Here is an 18,584-nt window from a genome sequence, read left to right as displayed (position 1 = left end):
ATGAAAAGGCGGACTCCGTTGATTTTCTTGAGGATTCAGGACAATGAAGTCAAGCTGGGTCCATAAATTTGCCGAGTCTCGCCCGAGGCCAGAAGAATTCTGCATTCTCAAGCACTCTCCTTTGCCTCCAGGGCTCTGGCCCTGGACCTCTGCCCACGCCCCATCCTCCTGCGCCCACAAGTCACGTCAATCGGCCGAGCTTCCGCCTCCGGATCCCGGTTCTCCTCAGCGCTATTGCCTCTTTAGGGACGGTCCAGCAGCGCGTCTCGTAGACTGGCCCAGAGCCCCAAGTGTGCTGACCCCAGGTTCCCTTCCCGACCCCCGTTCCCTTAATTGGGAGGCCCCGCCCCGTGCGCACTGACGTCGAACGCCGCTGTCAGCCGGCGCTAGGGGGGGTCGGTTTGGGGTAGAATGGCCGCTGCCGCCGTCACCCGCGGGACCCCGGGAGGTAAGAGCCAGGGCCTCTAGCCCGCCTCTCCGCCCCCGCGCCAGGGGGCGCAGCTCCACGCGGCCCGGGTGTGGAGCGCGGCGCTGGGGACCACCGTCCCTCCTCCCCGTTTGCCCCCACCTCACCGCTTCCGTCCTCTTTCCCCGCGCCAGGGGGCGCCGCTAGGCGCAGGGCTCCTTCACGGATCAGAGAGTGCGGGGAGAGTCCCCAGACCCCCTCACCGGTCTCCCGCACTGCCCCTTGCTGCCAGGTGTTCATGAACTCTGCTCAGCTGCTTCTCCAGAACATCCGGGTTTGCGGGCGGGACCCCCTCCCACCTCCGGGATTCTCCCAGGACCCCCGCCCACTTTGGGAAGATCATCCCACCCCCGGCGACAGTCTTAGACCACCGCTCTCAGGCCCGCAGTCTCATCCAGCTCCAGCTCTGCACCCTGGCAAACTGCCTAGCCAGAGCTGCGCACCTGCACCCTGGGGTGGACTTTTTATCCCAACCCTAGCCTCTCTGCACACCTCCGATCCGATCCTGAATGGGCTTCCACCCCCTCTCCATCCCCGGACACCTGGCAGAACCCGCGCAGAGAGCCTCCTCCAGCTCCCATCTGTTCCTCAAGAGGGCGGAGGCTCAGGCTGGAGCCAGAGCAGTAGAGGGGATATGGTAGGCTGGGAGCCAGAGAAGAAGCAGAGGTTGGGGAAATAGTGTTAGGGTGAAGTAGAATTCTAGCTGCAAAGAGGAAGCCGACATGTCCCACCCGGAAGCTTACTCCAACATGTCTATTCCAAATTCTCCCAGCCCCTGACCAACCTGAGAGAGAGCACATGAGGTCAGTTATCAGATCTACCCTTCCTCTTAGAAAAAGTCAGAGAGAGAAGGAAATTGGGGTGTGTCTTCAAAGGCCCAGCTTGTTACCGGACTTGGACTTAGATCTGCTTTCCTTCAGCATCCAGGTTTTCTTGCCAAGCCATCCTCCTCCTAGGACCAGAGCCCCAGCTCTCACAACTTGCCTACCCTTCCCTCTAGCTTTGCTCTACCTTCCTAAACGTACCCTGAGTTCTTTTTTCTGTTTGATTTTTCCGTGGAGAAATAGATCTACTAACTGACCTCACCTACTCTCTCTCTCAGGTCGGTCAGGGCCTGTGAGAATCTGGGTTAGACATGCAGGATCCAGCTTCCTGCCCTAGGGAGTGCTCCAGCACTGTGAGCACCCCCCACTCATCCCTTTCTTCCTGAGCACCCTGTTCTGTCTTGTCTCCCCACTCATGTTGGTTCCTGGTACTATGTTCTTTCATCTCTGTTCTCTAGTTATGCTGTCACATCATAGTTCCACATTTTCTTCATCTTTCCCAGATGTCAGCACTGAGTTCTAAACCCCTTTTATCACACCAAGCTCCTCATCTTGGGTTAATGGGGGGGGGGCTTCTTCCATGACCTTGTTCTCTCCTTTTCCAGCACAGACTCCCCCTCCCCCCGGCCCCTCAGGCCGGGGGTGACCTGGCCCCCTGGAACCTTCACCATGAATACCAAGGACACCACTGAGGTTGCTGGTAAGTTCACAAAATGGGTTCTCAGTTTGGACACAGCCTTGTTTTGCTACTCTCTGTCCCTCTGAGTCTTTGCTCCCCTCGTCTCTTGTCCTGGTTACAGTTTCCCCAGGGCTCTGGATTATATTTGGCTCCCTTCCTCTGTTTTGCCTCTAACAAGGCTCTTCCTCCGGTCCCCTCTAGAGAATAGCCACCACCTGAAGATCTTCCTCCCCAAGAAACTGCTGGAGTGTCTTCCTCGATGCCCACTGTTGCCTCCAGAGCGGCTCCGATGGAATACAAATGAGGTTTTCTAGGGAGCTTGGGGGACTGGGACCCAGCAAACCCTGGTGGAATGGAGGAGGTGGAGTGCTATGTCTGTGGACACTCATTGCTGAGCACTAGTCTAGGCCTTTCAGAGATTATAGAATCGCAAAGTCTTGGACCTTATGGGAGTCCATTTCTCTTCGGTATAATCCATCCATACAAAACAACAGCGTAATATTTCTTCATATTGAGTACCATGCTGTGTATCTGACCTGTATTAGCTCATGTCACTCTAGATGTCAATGAAGAGAAAATGGTTAGTGTTGTTTCTATGTGTTAAATGCTTGGTTTTGGATAGGGTGTCATGTAGCCCAGGCTAGTCACACACTTGCTACATAGCCAAGGATGACCTTAAATATCCAGTCCTCCTGCCTCTACCACTTGAGTGCTTGTATTCTAAATGTGTGCCGCAAAGCGTAGTTAATGAAGTGCTGGGGCATGAACCCAAGGCCTTGTGCATGCTAGGCAAGCCCTCTGCTGACTGGGCTACTCCCTTGCCCTGGCTTTGAACTCTCGACCCTCCTGCTTCCATGTCCCTGCTCAGGTACATATATGATGGTGAAGACCAGAGAGGTCTATGTCAGATGTCTTCCTCAGTCATTCTGCCTTATTTTTTGAGACAGGGTCTTTAAATGAACTTGGCACTCACTGCTTTGCTGGACTCATTGGCCGGCCAGCCCCGGGATCATCTTGTCTGTCTTTCCCCAGCACTAAGATTGCAGGCTCCAGGCATGAGCAGCTGTGCTGAGCTTTTTATGTGGGGTGTGAGGATCTGAATTTATGTCCACACTTATACAGCAAGTGCTTTACTGATGGAGTCACTTCCGCAGCCCTAAGTTGGCCTTTTGGAGACAAGGGCTCATGTGGCCTGGAGCTCCTGACCCTCCTGCCAATGCTGGGATTACAGGTGTATACTCACATGCCCGTCTCAGACTCCCTGCTTTTTACCACCTTCTAGAGGGCACAGACTTCTTGTCACAGCTCCTGTATTCTGTGTACATGTTCCCTTGTATGTAGTTGGTGACTGGTGATTCAGTACTAGAATTGTCTGTAAAGCTGGGGGATAGTGGTTCACACCCACAATCTTAGCACTCAGGAGCCAGAGGCAGGGGGATTACCACAGAAATGTGATCATCCTGGTCTACATATTGAGTACAGGGCAGGCCAAGGTTATGTAGTGAGACTGTATTGTCAATAAAAATGGGTGTGTTTGCATATGGTTATTCTAAGTGCTATAAAGCCTTCATGAAGTTCAGAGTAGCAACAGGGAAGTATCAAAGATATTTGGAACTTCCAGACATAGAGAGGCACTCCCATGGTCCTGAGGCTTGTGGGGCACTAAGGTGAAAGGTGATTGTTGGAGGTCTGCTCAGGAAGCAATCAGTGAGCGAGCACATCTGCCAGAGCCACTGGACTGGATTTGAGGAAACAGTGGGAATAATTGTGTGGTACTTTGTCTGAAAGTCTTGGAGTCAGACAGAGAACCTGGAGTTCTTCTCAGTGTCAAACGATTGATGGTTCTCACAGAGAAAGTACCTAATATGAGCAAAGGATCAACTTGAAGCTGGCCCCATGGTGTAGGCTCTAGTAGGGAGAGAGGTGAGCCGTTACACTGGTGTTTTCCTCCTCCTGGTACTTGAACCTGGAGCCTTGCACATGCTAAACAAGCACTGCCTTTTTCTGTTATTCAGCTACATCCCTAGCCCAGGGTCAGGTTTGAGATAGAACCTGCTGTTCCTAAGAGGGCTCTGAGGGCTACGAGGCTAGGTCCAGATACCTAGAAGAGTCTTCCAGTAGGTGGCATGCCTCTGCGGAAGCCCTGAGACAGTGACCAAGTGGGGACCCCACCCAAGTGCTTCCTCTCCGACAGGAGATTGCATCCTACCTGATCACCTTTGAGAAACACGACGAGTGGCTGTCTTGTGCCCCAAAGACAAGGTGAGAAAGCTCTCCAGTGTGAAGAGTAACAGATCCTGGGCTGTGTTCGGTCACAAAACTCAAGCCCCCACCCCCACTTCTAGGCCTCAGAACGGCTCCATTATCCTCTACAATCGTAAGAAGGTGAAGTACCGGAAGGATGGTTACCTTTGGAAGAAACGGAAGGATGGGAAGACTACCCGAGAGGACCACATGAAACTCAAGGTCCAGGGCATGGAGGTAAGAGCCCTTGCTTGCCCACACTCCAGCCTGTCAGGGTGTGGGGCCGTCGTCGTCTGCCCTTCCCTCTCAGCCAGCCGCCTTCTCTCATCAGTCTGACTGGTCAGCTGACTGATGGCTGAACTCACCCTCAACTTCCCATTTGCCCTTCATAACCCAGCCTTTTGACATGATGGAGAGTCCCCTCACCTCCCTTGCATTTCCCTCAGGGATCCAAGTGGTGATATTCTAAACAGGGCTTCGCTTCCCAAGTCCTTGTTCTTCTGCACTTCCTCTCTGCCCTTAGATGTCTTTCCCACACCTCAACTTGGGCCCTTTTTGTAAGACCCCACTCCCACCCCCAGTTCCTCTGTTCCCTTCTCTCTGTCCCTCAACCATGACTTAAAGCCTGCTGGAATTTGGAAGGGATGGGAAGAAGGTGGGGGTAGGGAGAGGACTGAAGAGGAACTGGTGGAAAGATTGGGATTCCTGCAAAGGAACTGAACAGAGGAAGCGTTGGGGAGCAGACTAGCCCTCCCCCCACCCCAGCCTGTCTCCTGGCAGTGTCTCTATGGCTGCTACGTTCACTCTTCCATCGTCCCCACATTCCACCGGCGCTGCTATTGGCTGCTCCAGGTAAGAACAGAGAAGTCAGCCAGACTTCTGGTTCTTTGAGGAAAATGGGTTCTCAAAAGATGAAGTGAAATAGATTCTGAGTAGGAAAAGCAGAAAGGAAATTAGGGATAGAACATGATATAAATTGGGGGTGACTAGAATTGGGGTGATTCTCAGAAGAACGTGAGGACCAGGAGGCTGAGCCCCTGAGTCCTAGACCCCATGGCTCTCTGTGTGCCTTTGTGCCCCCAGAACCCCGACATCGTCCTTGTGCACTACCTGAACGTCCCAGCCCTGGAGGATTGTGGAAAGGGCTGTAGCCCCATCTTTTGTTCCATCAGTAGCGACCGTCGAGAATGGCTGAAGTGGTCACGTGAGGAGCTCTTGGGACAGCTGAAGCCCATGTGTAAGGAACAAGCAGGGATGAACTCTAAGGGAGAGAGAGAGAGTGTGGAACTTCCCAAAGCACTGGGGTTCTGTGCCCAAACCCCACGGGTAACTCTTTCTCTCTAAGCCAGGAGGGCACTTTCCTGTTTGGATACTGGATACAGAGCCTGTGCAGTCTAAGATGTGGACTATGGAGAGGGGAGTGAAAGACAGCTGTGGGCTGTATGTCTGAGCAGGTTTAAGTTCAGCAAGTCGGAGGTTTGGAGGAACCATGAAAATGCTTTGGAAGTCTCACCGTCTTTTCCCCAAATCTCCTCTAGTTCATGGCATCAAGTGGAGCTGTGGGAATGGGGCAGAGGAATTCTCTGTGGAACAGTTGGTGCAACAGATCTTGGACACCCACCCAACCAAGCCAGCACCCAGAACCCATGCTTGTCTCTGCAGTGGGGGCCTTGGTAAGTGACCCCCAAACTCTGGAACTCTTTTCCCAGCTAGCCACATTGCTTAGTAACTGCCTCCATGAGATTTGCATACTAATTTGCAAGTCTTTGCATGCCCGATGAGCAAAGAACTCCTGATCTGGAAGCCCAGGCCCCAGAAATGCATGAGCTGCAATCCTGGAGGTCCACAGCCCTTCTGCCCACTGCTTTCAGTAATTCCTCCCCCTAGACCGAACGCCACCAGGCACTCCCAGCCTTAGCATTGATCCTATTCGGTCTTCTTTTGTCCTTTTGCTCAGCCTTTAGCTACTGCTATCAGCTACTGCCTCAAGCCAGGACTCCTCCCCCACTCTGTTCCTCTAGTCCTGTTTATTTTGAGGAGAAACTAAAGGGAGGGGAGGGGGAGACCCACTTTTGATGCCTCCCAGTGGTCATAATCAGTATTACACTGTAGGTTTAGTGTGTGTGTGTGTGTGTGTGTGTGTGTGTGTGTGTAGGTTTAGTGTGTGTGTGTGTGTGTGTCTGTGTGTCTGTGTGTCTGTGTCTGTGTGTCTGTGTCTCGCGGAGTCTGGGGGTGGGATGGGATGGAGGTGGGAAGTGGAAGGGTGGGAGTCAGAGGGTCTTTCCAGGAAGGGACTGGTGGGAAAAAAAATGTATCATCCCTTCTCTTCTCCCTACTCTGTCCACTCCAGGTTCCGGGAGCCTTACCCACAAATGCAGCACGAAACACCGCATCATCTCTCCCAAAGTGGAGCCCCGAGCTTTAGCCCTGGCTTCTATATCCCACTCCAAGCCTCCTGAACCCCCACCACTGATAGCTCCACTTCCTCCAGAGCTCCCCAAGGCACACACCTCCCCATCTTCCTCCTCTTCTTCCTCCTCCTCCTCCTCAGGATTTGCAGAACCCCTAGAAATCAGGCCTAGCCCTCCTACCTCTCGAGGGGGTTCATCAAGAGGAGGCACTGCCATCCTCCTCCTAACAGGACTAGAGCAGCGCGCTGGGGGCCTGACTCCCACCAGGCACTTGGCTCCGCAGGCTGAGCCTAGACCTCCTGTGAGCTTGGCCGTGGTTGTAGGTCCAGAGCCTTCTGCCCCACCGGCTCCTCCCAGCCCTGCCTTTGACCCTGATCGTTTTCTCAACAGCCCCCAAAGGGGCCAGACATATGGAGGGGGCCAAGGAGTAAACCCAGACTTCCCCGAGGCAGAGGGCACTCACACTCCCTGTCCTGCCCTGGAACCTGCAGCTGCCCTGGAGCCCCAGGCGGCTGCTCGAGGTCTCGCTCCACAGTTGGGAGCAAACGGGAGAAGAGGAAACAAATTCTTTATCCAAGATGATGATAGTGGGGAGGAACTCAAGGGTCCGGGGACTGTGCCGCCGGTACCTTCATCCCCTCCTTCATCCCCGTCCTCCCCAGCTGCCTTGCCGCCGTCGGGCAGGGCAATGAGAGGAGAAGCCTTGTTCGGAGGCTCTGCTGGCAGCAGCAGCGAGCTCGAGCCCTTCAGTCTTTCATCATTCCCAGACCTCATGGGAGAACTCATCAGTGATGAAGCTCCAGGCGTCCCTGCCCCCGCCCCCCAGCTCTCGCCTGCGCTAAACGCCATCACAGACTTCTCCCCAGAGTGGTCCTACCCAGAGGTGAGTCAGCTGCCGCCGCTTCTCTTGCTAGTTTCTCAGACTTTTCAAAATGAATGTTGTTAACCCTTATCCCCAACGGCCTGTGACCTGCTCTCTCACACAGCTTTCCTTGGGTCCCCTTAATGTTAGGAATCAAATCCAGCTTATTAGGCGTATGCGCTGCCAAGGGATCCCACCAAGTCCTTCCTCCTCCTGGCTCTCCTAGGTTTTTATGTAAACTATAGCTTTTCCACATACCTTTTCCCATGTCTCCCCCTTCCCATGTTCCCAGAGCCCCTTTAGGGACCTAATTCTTGGTGACTGTTTTTTTTGTTTGTTTTGTTTTTCCAAGATAGGGTTTCTCTGTATAGCCCTGGCTGTCTTGGAACTCACTTTGTAGATCAGGCTGGCCTCGAACTCAGAAATCCGCCTGCCTCTACCTCCAGAGTGCTGGGATCAAAGGCGTGCTTTTGACCCACACCCAGCTTCTTGGTGACTGTTTTAAGGGGAGGATACAGGGGCCTTTAATCCTAGACAAAAAAAAAATGTACATGCACACACACACACACACACACACACACACACACACACACACACACACAGGAGATGCCTGCAGACCGGGCAGATGAGAGACTGTGGTCAGCAGTGGGGAAGTTCTGCTTGGCTTGGAGAGGGAAAAGAGAACTGCAGTGGGGTGAAGTAGATCAGCAGCAGAGCCGACACTCTTGGGGAGCCCCAAGTTCTGCTTCTTGTAGACTCAACATTCTAGTGAAGGGCTGAGGGCGAGGCTCCGTGGTTTAGCATTTGCCTAGCACAGACAAGTTTGGTGCCTCAGCACTGGAGGAGGTTTGTTGTTTTTGTTTGTTTTTTTAAACATGGGCAAGGTGGGGCACGCTAATCCCAGTACTCAAGAGACAGAAGCCAGACGATCAGGAGTTCTAGGCCATCCTTACCTACATAGTAAGTTTGAGACCAGACTAAGCTACATGAGATTCTATTTAAATAATAAATAAATAAATAAATAAATAAATAAATAAATAGAAACAAAACCAGAAAACTTAGTTCTGATGAGATGAATAACCACTTGGCAGAACCCTGAGACTCTAGCACAACTCCAGCCATGTGATGTCTGACTTGTGTCTGCAGGGTGGGGTCAAGGTGCTCATCACAGGCCCTTGGACAGAGGCCGCAGAGCATTACTCCTGTGTCTTCGATCACATCGCAGTGCCAGCCTCCCTGGTCCAGCCTGGTGTCTTACGCTGCTACTGTCCTGGTATGGAGATTGGTAACTACAGGGGAAGGGACTTGCCATGATGGACAGTTGAGACGGGGGAAGGACCTCCCGATTTCCAGGAAGCACTGGAAATAAATAGGTTGTTCTGAGGACAGAGACCCCTTCCAGCACTGAAGCCCAGTGTCCAGTCCCCCTGGCAGATAGAAGAGCTTGGCCTTGGTGTCAGCAAATCTAGGATATGGTCTAAAAAGTCTACTTGTTAGCAAGCCAGGGATCTTCTCTAAAATGCTATACCTTCCTCATGTTTCCTTCCTCTAAGGTTTAGCATTTGACCAAAGGGACCTCTAATGTCTGTACTGTCTCTGAAGCTTAGATGGAGCCAGAGTCTTCTACACTAATCCTGGGAGTCTCATCAGCCAAATGTACCTACTCAATTAAATCTAAAATCTGTCTCCTCAGCATACTGACCATAGTTCAAGTGCTCAATCACCACACATTCTAGACATTCCCACTGTAGAACATTCTGGACAGCAATGGTCTATGCCTCTGTTCTAACACCACCCTTCCCTGCAATCCAACACTCAACAGTTGTCTTTCTTGGGGGATCCAGGTTAGCAGTATTGTATTCTCTCCTAGTCTCCACAGCCCCAGTCAAAAGGGGAGGGGATAAGAAAGGAAACAGGGATGAGATCAGAGAAGCTGGCCACTTCGGGGAAAGTCTCAGGCTCTGGAGATTGAAACCTGGGGCAGCTTTATCCTCAGGGAGGTAGACATTGAGACTCTAGACCCAGCTCCTACTGGACACTGCTGGTAAACAGACAGGCTCCCTTTCCTGCATTTCAGTAAGGGTCATGACCGCTGAACTCTAGTCTAAAGGATGAAAAGAGTTAACTGCCATCACGTTTTCTGAGCAACACCCTTAACTTGAGGGTCTACATGCAATCATTCTCTGGTCCATAGAAGGCATTAAATTATTGAATAGAGTCTCCCCTCCCTATTAGTACAAATGCTACAAACTGAAGCTACTGCTCTCTTGGCCCACAGCGAGGGAACAGTGTGGAATAACCATCACTGGCTCTAATATAGCTAATGGGCTGGGAAAGGAGCCGGGGAACAAGCCTTCTCCTGACCTGCTCTCCCCAGCCCATGAGGTAGGGCTGGTGTCTTTGCAGGTGGCGGGGCGAGAGGGCCCCCTCTCTGCCTCTGTGCTCTTTGAGTATCGAGCCCGCCGGTTCCTGTCTCTGCCTAGTACACAGCTCGACTGGTTGTCACTGGATGGTGAGTACTGAGCCCTTTGACCCAAGGTCTTAGGCATGACATGTTTGCATTCGAGTGGTGCACAGACATACACGCAGGCAGAACTCCCATGCATATAAAATAAAAATTAGCCAGGCAGTGGTGGCTCGCACCTTTAATCCCAGCACTTGGGAGGCAGAGGAAGGCGGATTTCTGAGTTCGAGGCCAGCCTGGTCTACAGAGTGAGTTCCAGGACAGCCAAGGCTACACAGAGAAACCCTGTCTCGAAAAACCAAAAAAAAAGAAAAAACTAAAAAAAACCCTATAGGCTACTTATTTTTATGATTTTCTTTTGGATGATAAGGATGTTTTCATTATAGGACTGTTAGAAATTACAGAAAAACAAACAAAAGTGGAAACATGCACTAGCATTGCCGTGGCTGTTATTGAAGCGTTCGCTTACCCATGGGGCAGACACAGATCCATGTGCTTCTGTGTGGCCTTAGGTGGTCCTGTTTCTGCTTTTGCTTGTTGCCTCTCCTGGGGCTCTGAGAATTCTGTCTGAGCTGCTGCCTGCCCAGAGTTTACTTTTCCTCCTCTTGGCAGATCTGTTACTTCTTGGTTCTTCTCAGTTATGCTATCATCCCTGTTTGTCTTCTTGTCTCCTGCCATTCCTCCTTCCCTTAGAGCTTCTGCTTGCTACTCTTGCCTCACTCTTTGGTGTGTGTGTGTGTGTGTGTGTGTGATACTTGTCACACTGTGTGCATGTGTGTATGCATGTATACATGTGTCATAGTTGTCACATAGCCTTAGCACTGCTGGGTTGCCGTGTGATTTTAATCTGCCCTCCCTGTCCTGCTCTGGCTGTTCATCACTTTATTCGAATAGTTGTGCCATCTCTGCTGGGCCTCCTCTCTTCTTCCCAGTGCTTGAGCTCTTATCTGAACATGCTTAGCTTCTCTCCTAATTGCTTGGTCAGGATTTCTGGCTCTGCTCTTTCTTCTTCACTGTCACCTTCACGTTTCCGTTCTTACCCATGTGTCCTGAGTTTCTGCTCATCACTCCCTTCTGCCGTGGCGTTGAGGAACGTCCCGTCTTCACTGGTTCTCTGTGCTTGTTTTCCCCAGGCTCTGCTCCCCTCCCACCCCCTCTCCTTGTCCTTACTTGATCTCAGAAGGGGATGGATACAGCTCATGTGCATGTGTGCACATATGTCTGTGTAAATGTGTGTATGGCGTTAGGAGGAGGAAGATGAACAAAGCAATCCATCTCTGTCACTTTCCTTTCCCAGCCATCCTCCATGGACAGCTGCAGGGGACCTGCAGGGATAGGCAGTGCTTTTCAACTCTAGTCTTTGGAGTAGTGGTTAGCATAGGAGGGGGGCCTTGGAAAACTTCAGCCTAGCATGGGGGGCAAGTCTGGAACAAGAACTTGGGGAGCATGCTGTTTAGGAAAAGGCTGGAAGAGGGCATGCCAGTGTGTGTCTTGGTTAGCTGAGGACCAGATGAACCCTGAGGAATTCCTGCTGTCTATATTAGAGGAAAGAGCATTGGTTCTTAATCCTGGTTCTAGTCTATGAGACTGAGAGTCCTAGTGCAAGAGTGGAGTCTTCCTGGTGAGTGCTATTTAGATGAGTGGGTGATGGGGTGTGGTGTAGAGGAAGAGCAGGCTCCATCATCCCATTCTTCACCCTCAGATCTTGAGTACAACTGCTAGTAGTGTTCCTAGCATCACACAGGGCCTGTCTACTTAGCTCCCATGCCCACCCTACAGACAGCCAGTTCCGGATGTCCATCCTGGAGCGGCTGGAGCAGATGGAGAAGCGGATGGCAGAGATTGCGGCAGCTGGGCAGGCTCCTGGTCAGGGTCCAGAGGCTCCTCCAATTCAGGTACTTCCAAACAAAGACTGTGGTCTACAGTGGGGAACACAGAAGCTCAACAATAGTCATTCTAGACTCTCCTCACTCACCTACCTCAGCCAGTGCTCATCCTTCTTTCTGCTATCACCTTGCTACACCACACACACACACACACACACATGCACACACACACATGCACACACACACACGCACACGCGCACACACACACACACACTGTGGCAAGAGGGGCTATTTTGGGTACCCTCGTGGCATGACAGGCTTGGGACATTTCTGATCTGATGAAGGGTGGAAGTAAAAGTGAGGGTGAGGTGAGGGAGGAATCAGGAATGTTGGGCGTAAGATCTCTATGGGTTCAAAGTCTTGGAAGGAAAGGGGCTGGGGAAGGGCATAGGGAAGACTCTAGCTCCTGGGGCAGAAACACATATGTGGACATGGCAAGCACTGTGTAAGGTCAGCTCCCAGGAGAGCTAGAGGTGGGCAGGGGGCAGGGGATAGTGAGGCCACACAGAATCTCAAACTAGAGCCAGTGAGTGATCAGTGGTGGGAACTTAAGAGTGGGAAACATGTGTGTGTGTGTGTGTGTGTGTGTGTGTGTGTGTGTGTGTGTGTGTGTGCTAAAAGCTGAAGCTGGGAAGATAACCTGCAGGACCAAATTTCCAAGTCTCTCATATGGGTGTGTATACTGCAGGATGAAGGCCAGGGCCCTGGCTTCGAGGCACGGGTGGTGGTCTTGGTAGAGAGCATGATCCCGCGGTCCACTTGGAGGGGTCCTGAACGGCTGATCCATGGAAGTCCCTTCCGGGGCATGAGCCTTCTGCATCTGGCTGCTGCACAGGGCTATGCTCGGCTCATCGAGACTCTGAGCCAGTGGCGGTGAGCAGGGCAGCCAGGGTTGGGGCAGTGCTGGGGTGTGTGGCACTGAGGAACTATTGAGACTGAAGCACCAGAGAATAAGAACTTGATGCCCCGCCTGGAAGGATCAGAGTTCACTGTAGGAAGGCATGTGCTTGGGGAAAGTTAGTATCTGGAGGATCCGTAACATCCTCACTTATGACATCGACTTCTTGACCAGTTAAATTGAGGTCACTTCCAGTCCTTCTGGTTCTGATGTTCCTACTCCCCCCGCCCCCCATCCCTTGCGTTTAACCTGACTGGGCTTTAATTGTTGCCCCAAATCTCTAGGAGTGTGGAAACAGGAAGCTTGGACTTAGAGCAAGAGGTTGACCCGCTCAATGTGGACCATTTCTCTTGCACCCCTCTGGTAAGGATGCTGTGCCCAAGTTCCCACGGGGCAATAAGCAACTGGAATGGATGCTTCAAAGAAATGCAAGGACCAGGCAGTGGTGGCACACGCCTTTAATCCCAGGACTTGGGAGGCAGACTGGGGTGGGTCGGGGCCTGAGGACCAGGACCTGGAAGAGGACAGGCCTCACCACCACCTTCTGCTCCTTAGATGTGGGCCTGTGCTCTGGGACACTTAGAAGCTGCTGTGCTCCTTTTCTGTTGGAACCGACAAGCACTGAGCATTCCGGACTCTCTGGGCCGGCTCCCCCTGTCTGTGGCTCATTCTCGTGGTCACGTGCGCCTTGCCCGCTGCCTTGAGGAACTGCAGAGACAGGAGCTTTCAGTTGAGCACCCACTCGCTCTATCCCCACCATCCTCTAGCCCAGACACTGGTGAGAGCTGGCATTGGGTCTTTTTAGAGGAAACAGTCAAAAAAGATCTCGAGCAAAGCTAAAGGGTGAGACAGAGGGAGGAGGGGCAGGGGGAGGGAAGGTAACAGGACCAAGAGCTGGCAGGAAGTACTGGAGAGACTGGCTGCTCTTCCAAGAGGACCTGGGTTCTGTTCCTAGCACCCATGTGGCAACTCACAACTGTCTGTAACTCAAGTTCTACCTACATATTTTGGGGGGGGGCTCATACTCATAAATATTAAAAAACAAAAAGCCAGGCAGGGAGGCAGATGAGTTGGGGGTGAAAGACTGAGGAAGCTGCAGCTCCTGCTGCTCTCCCTACCTATTTTCCCCTCAGGCCTGAGCAGTGTCTCATCACCCTCGGAGCTGTCAGATGGCACTTTCTCTGTGACATCAGCCTACTCAAGTGCCCCAGATGGCAGTCCTCCCCCTGCTCCTCCGCTGGCCTCTGACATTTCTATGGAGACGATCCCAGGCCAACTTTCTTGTGGTGCCCCTGAGACACCCTTACTCCTCATGGACTATGAAGCCACTAACTCCAAAGAACCTGCTCCCTCCCCGTGTGGCCCCCCACTAGCCCAGGATGATGGGGCCGCTCCAGAAGATGCTGACAGCCCACCAGCTGTGGATGTGATCCCGGTACTGCTTCTGTCGATGGAGTCAAAAGACTAGGAACAGAGCAGGGTGCAGAGGCTGGGTGAAACACATTTCTATGAAGCACAGTCAGCCCGGCTTCAGTTTTAGGAGAACAACCATTTATTTTTGGGTATAGGCCCAGAACCTCTTTGCTTAGCTCCTTTCAGACTTCATGATTCAGCAGACAATAGATAGGAGAGGTTAAGAATTCTGGAGGATATCTTCACTTAGAACTACTGTACTGTTGCCGGGTGTGGTGGCGCAAGCCTTTAATCCCAGCACTTGGTAGGCAGAGGCAGGCGGATTTCTGAGTTTGAGGCCAGCCTGGTCTACAGAGTGAGTTCCAGCACAGCCAGGGCTATACAGAGAAACCCTGTCTAGAAAAACCAACCAAACAGACAAACAAAAAAGAACTGTACTGTTGTAATTACCTGTGGACCCATGAAGGGCAAGGTTCTTTTTTTATTTGTTTGTTTAAGATTTTATTTTATTTTTATTTATTTATTTAGAGACAGGCTTTCTCTGTGTAGCTCTGGCTGTCCTGGAACTCACTCTGTAGACCAGGTTGGCCTTGAACTCAGAAATCCATCTGCCTCTACCTCCCAAGTGCTGGGATTAAAGGCGTGCCCAGCTATTTATTTATATATATATGATGAGTACAATGTAGCTGTCTTCAGAGACACCAGAAGGCATCAGATCCCATTACAGATGGTTGTGAGCCACCATGTGGTTGCTGGGAATTGAACTCTGGATCTCTGGAAGAGCAGTCAACGCTCTTAACCGCTATGCCATCTCTCCAGCCACGTTTTGTTTTGTTTTAAAGACAGGGTCTCACTATGTAGTGCTGGCTGTCCTGGAACTCACTATGTAGGCCAACCTAGCCTTGAACTCGGAGCGCCACCTGCCTTTGCCTCTCGAGTGCTGGGATTAAAGGTGTGGGCCACCACACTCAGTTGAAGGAAAAGGTTCTTAAGAAACAAGGTATGGAAGGCAGCTAGGAAGTGTGTGTGACTAGGGGTTGGTAATGACATGGAGTAGGAATAAAGCTTGCCCATGGTAAAAGTTAAGGAAGGTATTAGGTAATGAATGAATGAGAATCTTCAAGTATAGCCAACTGTGGACATATAAAACCTGAGGACATTCCCACTTTAGAAAAGCTAAGTGTAATTAGGAAGCCATTAAGTACAAAAACTCCATATCTGGAGGCAGGGGCAGGAGGATCTCTGAGCTCCAGGCCAGCCTGGTCTACATAGTGAGTTCCAGGACAGCCAGGGCTACATAGTGAGATGCTGTCTCAAAACAAAACAAAACCCCACAAGTGCAGCATCATGGAGTATGGCAAAGTGGGAAATGCTCTAGGCCTTACAGCTTAGCTATTCACCAGAGTGTTGTGTGAACAGTAAGCCCTGGGCTGGTTCTTGGAGACCTGAAGCAAGTGATGGGCTTAGGCTAGGCCTGTGGAGATACATGCTGGTCGTGTAGCATGGATCAGGTCCAAGTGGGATAGTGGACAATCTGAAAGGGTGCTAAGGTCTTCATCCTTCATATCTTGTGTTTGCTAGGGTATAACAGCCCAGAGGGCTGTGTCCCTCAGAGGAAATCAGGAAGAAAGAAGGAATGAGGAACTCTGGTCCAGAACTAGTGGTCAGAAAAGCAGTTCCTGGGGCCTTTGCCTACTGGTGTCTAGAAAGAAGGAGATAAGAGAGCAGGGCTTACGGTTACAGCTTAGGCTGTGCTGGAACATTGATAGTGAGGGCTCCACAGAGTTCACACATCTCCCTTCATCTAGGTGGACATGATCTCACTGGCCAAGCAGATCATCGACGCCACACCAGAGCGGATTAAACGAGAGGACTTCTCAGAGTTCCCTGAAGCTGGAGCCTCACCACGGGAGCACACGGGCACCGTGGGGCTCAGTGAGACCATGTCCTGGCTGGCCAGTTACCTGGAGAATGTGGACCATTTCCCCAGCTCAGCTCCTCCCAGGTGACCGGCTCACCATAAAACCTTCCAGTTCTTCTTCAGGGAAAGATGGGAGGGAGGAAGTAGGCTTCCTTATAGCCAAAGCACTGGTCTGGCTGAGGCCCTGGAGTGGTGAGAAGGGACTTGGCAGGCTGGTGAACTCTAGAGCCACTCTTTGCAGACTCTGGTTGAGGATCGTCCTTAATAGCCACCTCTTGCTAGGATACGAGGGATTTAAACCGCTTTGTGATATCCTTTTCCTTATCCCCCACAGTGAGCTGCCCTTTGAACGAGGTCGCCTCACTATCCCCCCTGCACCTTCCTGGGCAGAGTTCCTTTCTGCATCTACCAGTGGCAAGATGGAAAGTGATTTTGCCCTGCTGACTCTCTCAGATCATGAGCAGCGGGAGCTGTATGAGGCAGCACGAGTCATCCAGACAGCTTTCCGAAAGTACAAGGTTAGAGTCTAGGTTCTTGGGATGAATTATCCTTGACCAGGGAAGACTATGGGCTCCCATTGCTTTTGTAGAACAAGCACTCATTCAGAGGCCTTAAATAGGAATGAGAAAGAATAGGGGGCGGGGGGACACAGTACTTGCCACCAAGCCTGACAACCTAATTCTGATCTCTGGAATTCATGGTGGAAGAAGAGAACTGACTGCTTCGAATTATCTTCTCGTGTCCACACACAGGCAGCCTATATACACACACACAAAATAAGTAAATGGTTTTTAAAAAGTTTTAAGGAGGAGACTCTGGGAGGAAGAGGTGGTCCAGAGTCTACTAGGTGGGCCTTGAGAGGCTCAGACGGGGCCTCATTCTCTTCCTTTAGGGTCGGAGGCTGAAGGAGCAGCAGGAGGTAGCCGCAGCAGTGATCCAACGTTGTTATCGGAAGTACAAGCAGGTTAGAGCATTTTCTCAAAAGTATAGCAACATGCGTCCACCTAACCTATCTCTGTGCTATGAGAGCCCTAACTTCCCCTCTCTTTCCACAAGCTGACCTGGATTGCACTTAAGGTATTAGGCATGAGATCTGGGTGTGAGTAGTCGGATTCAGCCGTGTGTGGGTCAGAGAACGGGATCTGCATCGGCCTAATTGAAGGGTGACCTTCAGAGGTTTGGATTTCTGTCTCTCCATTTCAGCCCCTGTCCTCCCTCTCCTTCCCCGCAGTTTGCACTCTATAAGAAAATGACTCAGGCGGCCATCCTGATTCAGAGCAAGTTCCGAAGCTACTATGAACAGAAGAGGTTTCAGCAGAGCCGCAGAGCAGCAGTGCTTATCCAGCAGCACTACCGCTCCTACCGCCGCAGGCCGGGGCCTCCTCACCGGCCCTCAGGCCCTCTTCCTGCTCGAAACAAGTAGGGACCACCCCTTCCTGCCCCTCTACAGCCCTCAGTTTACCTCTTTGTTAATGCCCACTACCTCTATCAGCCCTCCAGCCTTTCCCTACAATGGTCTTAAAGTGGGGACTCTTCTTTCCCATCAGGGGCACCTTTCTCACCAAGAAGCAGGACCAGGCAGCCCGGAAAATAATGAGGTTCCTGCGGCGCTGCCGACACAGGTTCTAACCCCATCCTTACCTCTCTGCCCTGACACCTTTTCTGATCCATCAGTCTCCTCTGACTTGGCTCTGTCTCTCCACAGAATGAGGGAATTGAAGCAGAACCAGGAGCTGGAGGGGCTGCCCCAGCCAGGACTGGCCACCTAACCTCTCCAACGCCTTTCTTCAAAACCCCGGGGGCCCCTTCTGGCTGTCTAAACAAGGAGAGGGCTTTCGGGACTAGGGGAGCCCCCTGTCGGCAGCTCTTCACCCCTTCACCTTTTTGGGAGCCCTTCGTAGAACCCCCGCCCCCAGGCCTTACACGTTTCCTCCCTTCTGGTCGTGCCTCCTCTTTTGGTCCCTGGCTCCAGAAGACCCACGCCCCACATATCTGCATCTTCAGCTGTGACCTCCGGAGCCCTGCCTGCACCTTCTCCATATCCCCGCTCCTGCCTGCACCTGACTCGGACCTTCCTGACTTGCCTTATTTATTTGTTCGAGAGTCTCTGATGAATGTATCCGCCTCGGTCCCCACCGCTGCCTTCGCTGCGCGCGCCCTCGTGTTTCAGGGGTGACTCTGCCCCCACCTTGACTCCGCATGTTTGCGTCTGTTTCCTCCTTTCCTGGCCCTGTCTTCCCCATCACCCTGACTCTGGTCACCCACTTAGGGGCCAAAGAGGAGGGGGTGTACATAGGATCGCGAGGCGGAGTCCCGCTCCCGTGGGGAGGGGTTTGTACATAACTGTAACATACAGAGTATAGTGAAGAATCTATTTAAGGCGCTGCGCGGCCGGGCGTCTGATTCCCTGGCGCGGCGGGAGCCCCCGGCTGGCTCCACGAGCACTTTCTACTTGTGCATGGGCTTGGTTTATACGAATTGCCATTAAACGTCTCTGCACCAGCTAGCCTCCGGCC

General features: G+C 52.1%; 1 protein-coding gene across 8 annotated transcripts; it reads left to right on the top strand.

Moving 5' to 3' along the window:
* The first annotated feature begins 60 nt into the window (after positions 1 to 60).
* Camta2 (calmodulin binding transcription activator 2) lies at positions 61 to 18,574 on the top strand. 8 transcript variants are annotated; one of them, XM_029483335.1, is made up of 23 exons: positions 61 to 448; positions 1,896 to 1,990; positions 2,171 to 2,274; positions 4,164 to 4,231; positions 4,315 to 4,450; positions 4,979 to 5,065; positions 5,297 to 5,450; positions 5,752 to 5,886; positions 6,564 to 7,507; positions 8,633 to 8,759; positions 9,864 to 9,998; positions 11,730 to 11,845; positions 12,525 to 12,709; positions 13,019 to 13,097; positions 13,290 to 13,512; positions 13,868 to 14,169; positions 15,956 to 16,152; positions 16,403 to 16,586; positions 16,961 to 17,032; positions 17,125 to 17,145; positions 17,300 to 17,487; positions 17,616 to 17,690; positions 17,774 to 18,572. In XM_029483335.1, the coding sequence occupies exons 2-23, from the start codon at positions 1,960 to 1,962 to the stop codon at positions 17,835 to 17,837; spliced, it is 3,627 nt and encodes a 1,208-aa protein (XP_029339195.1). In that variant the 5' UTR covers positions 61 to 448; positions 1,896 to 1,959; the 3' UTR covers positions 17,838 to 18,572. The 8 variants fall into 8 exon arrangements, with proteins under 8 accessions (XP_029339195.1, XP_029339199.1, XP_029339196.1 ...); XM_029483339.1 differs by lacking the exon at positions 4,979 to 5,065 and adding an exon at positions 946 to 1,103; XM_029483336.1 differs by having other exon boundaries at positions 4,994 to 5,065; positions 17,774 to 18,570.
* The last annotated feature ends 10 nt before the right edge of the window (positions 18,575 to 18,584 follow it).

Source organism: Mus caroli, chromosome 11 (assembly GCF_900094665.2).
Source record: "Mus caroli chromosome 11, CAROLI_EIJ_v1.1, whole genome shotgun sequence".
NCBI lineage: Eukaryota > Metazoa > Chordata > Mammalia > Rodentia > Muridae > Mus > Mus caroli.
Note: the sequence above shows the minus strand (reverse complement) of the source record. Positions and strands in the feature narration are given on the sequence as shown.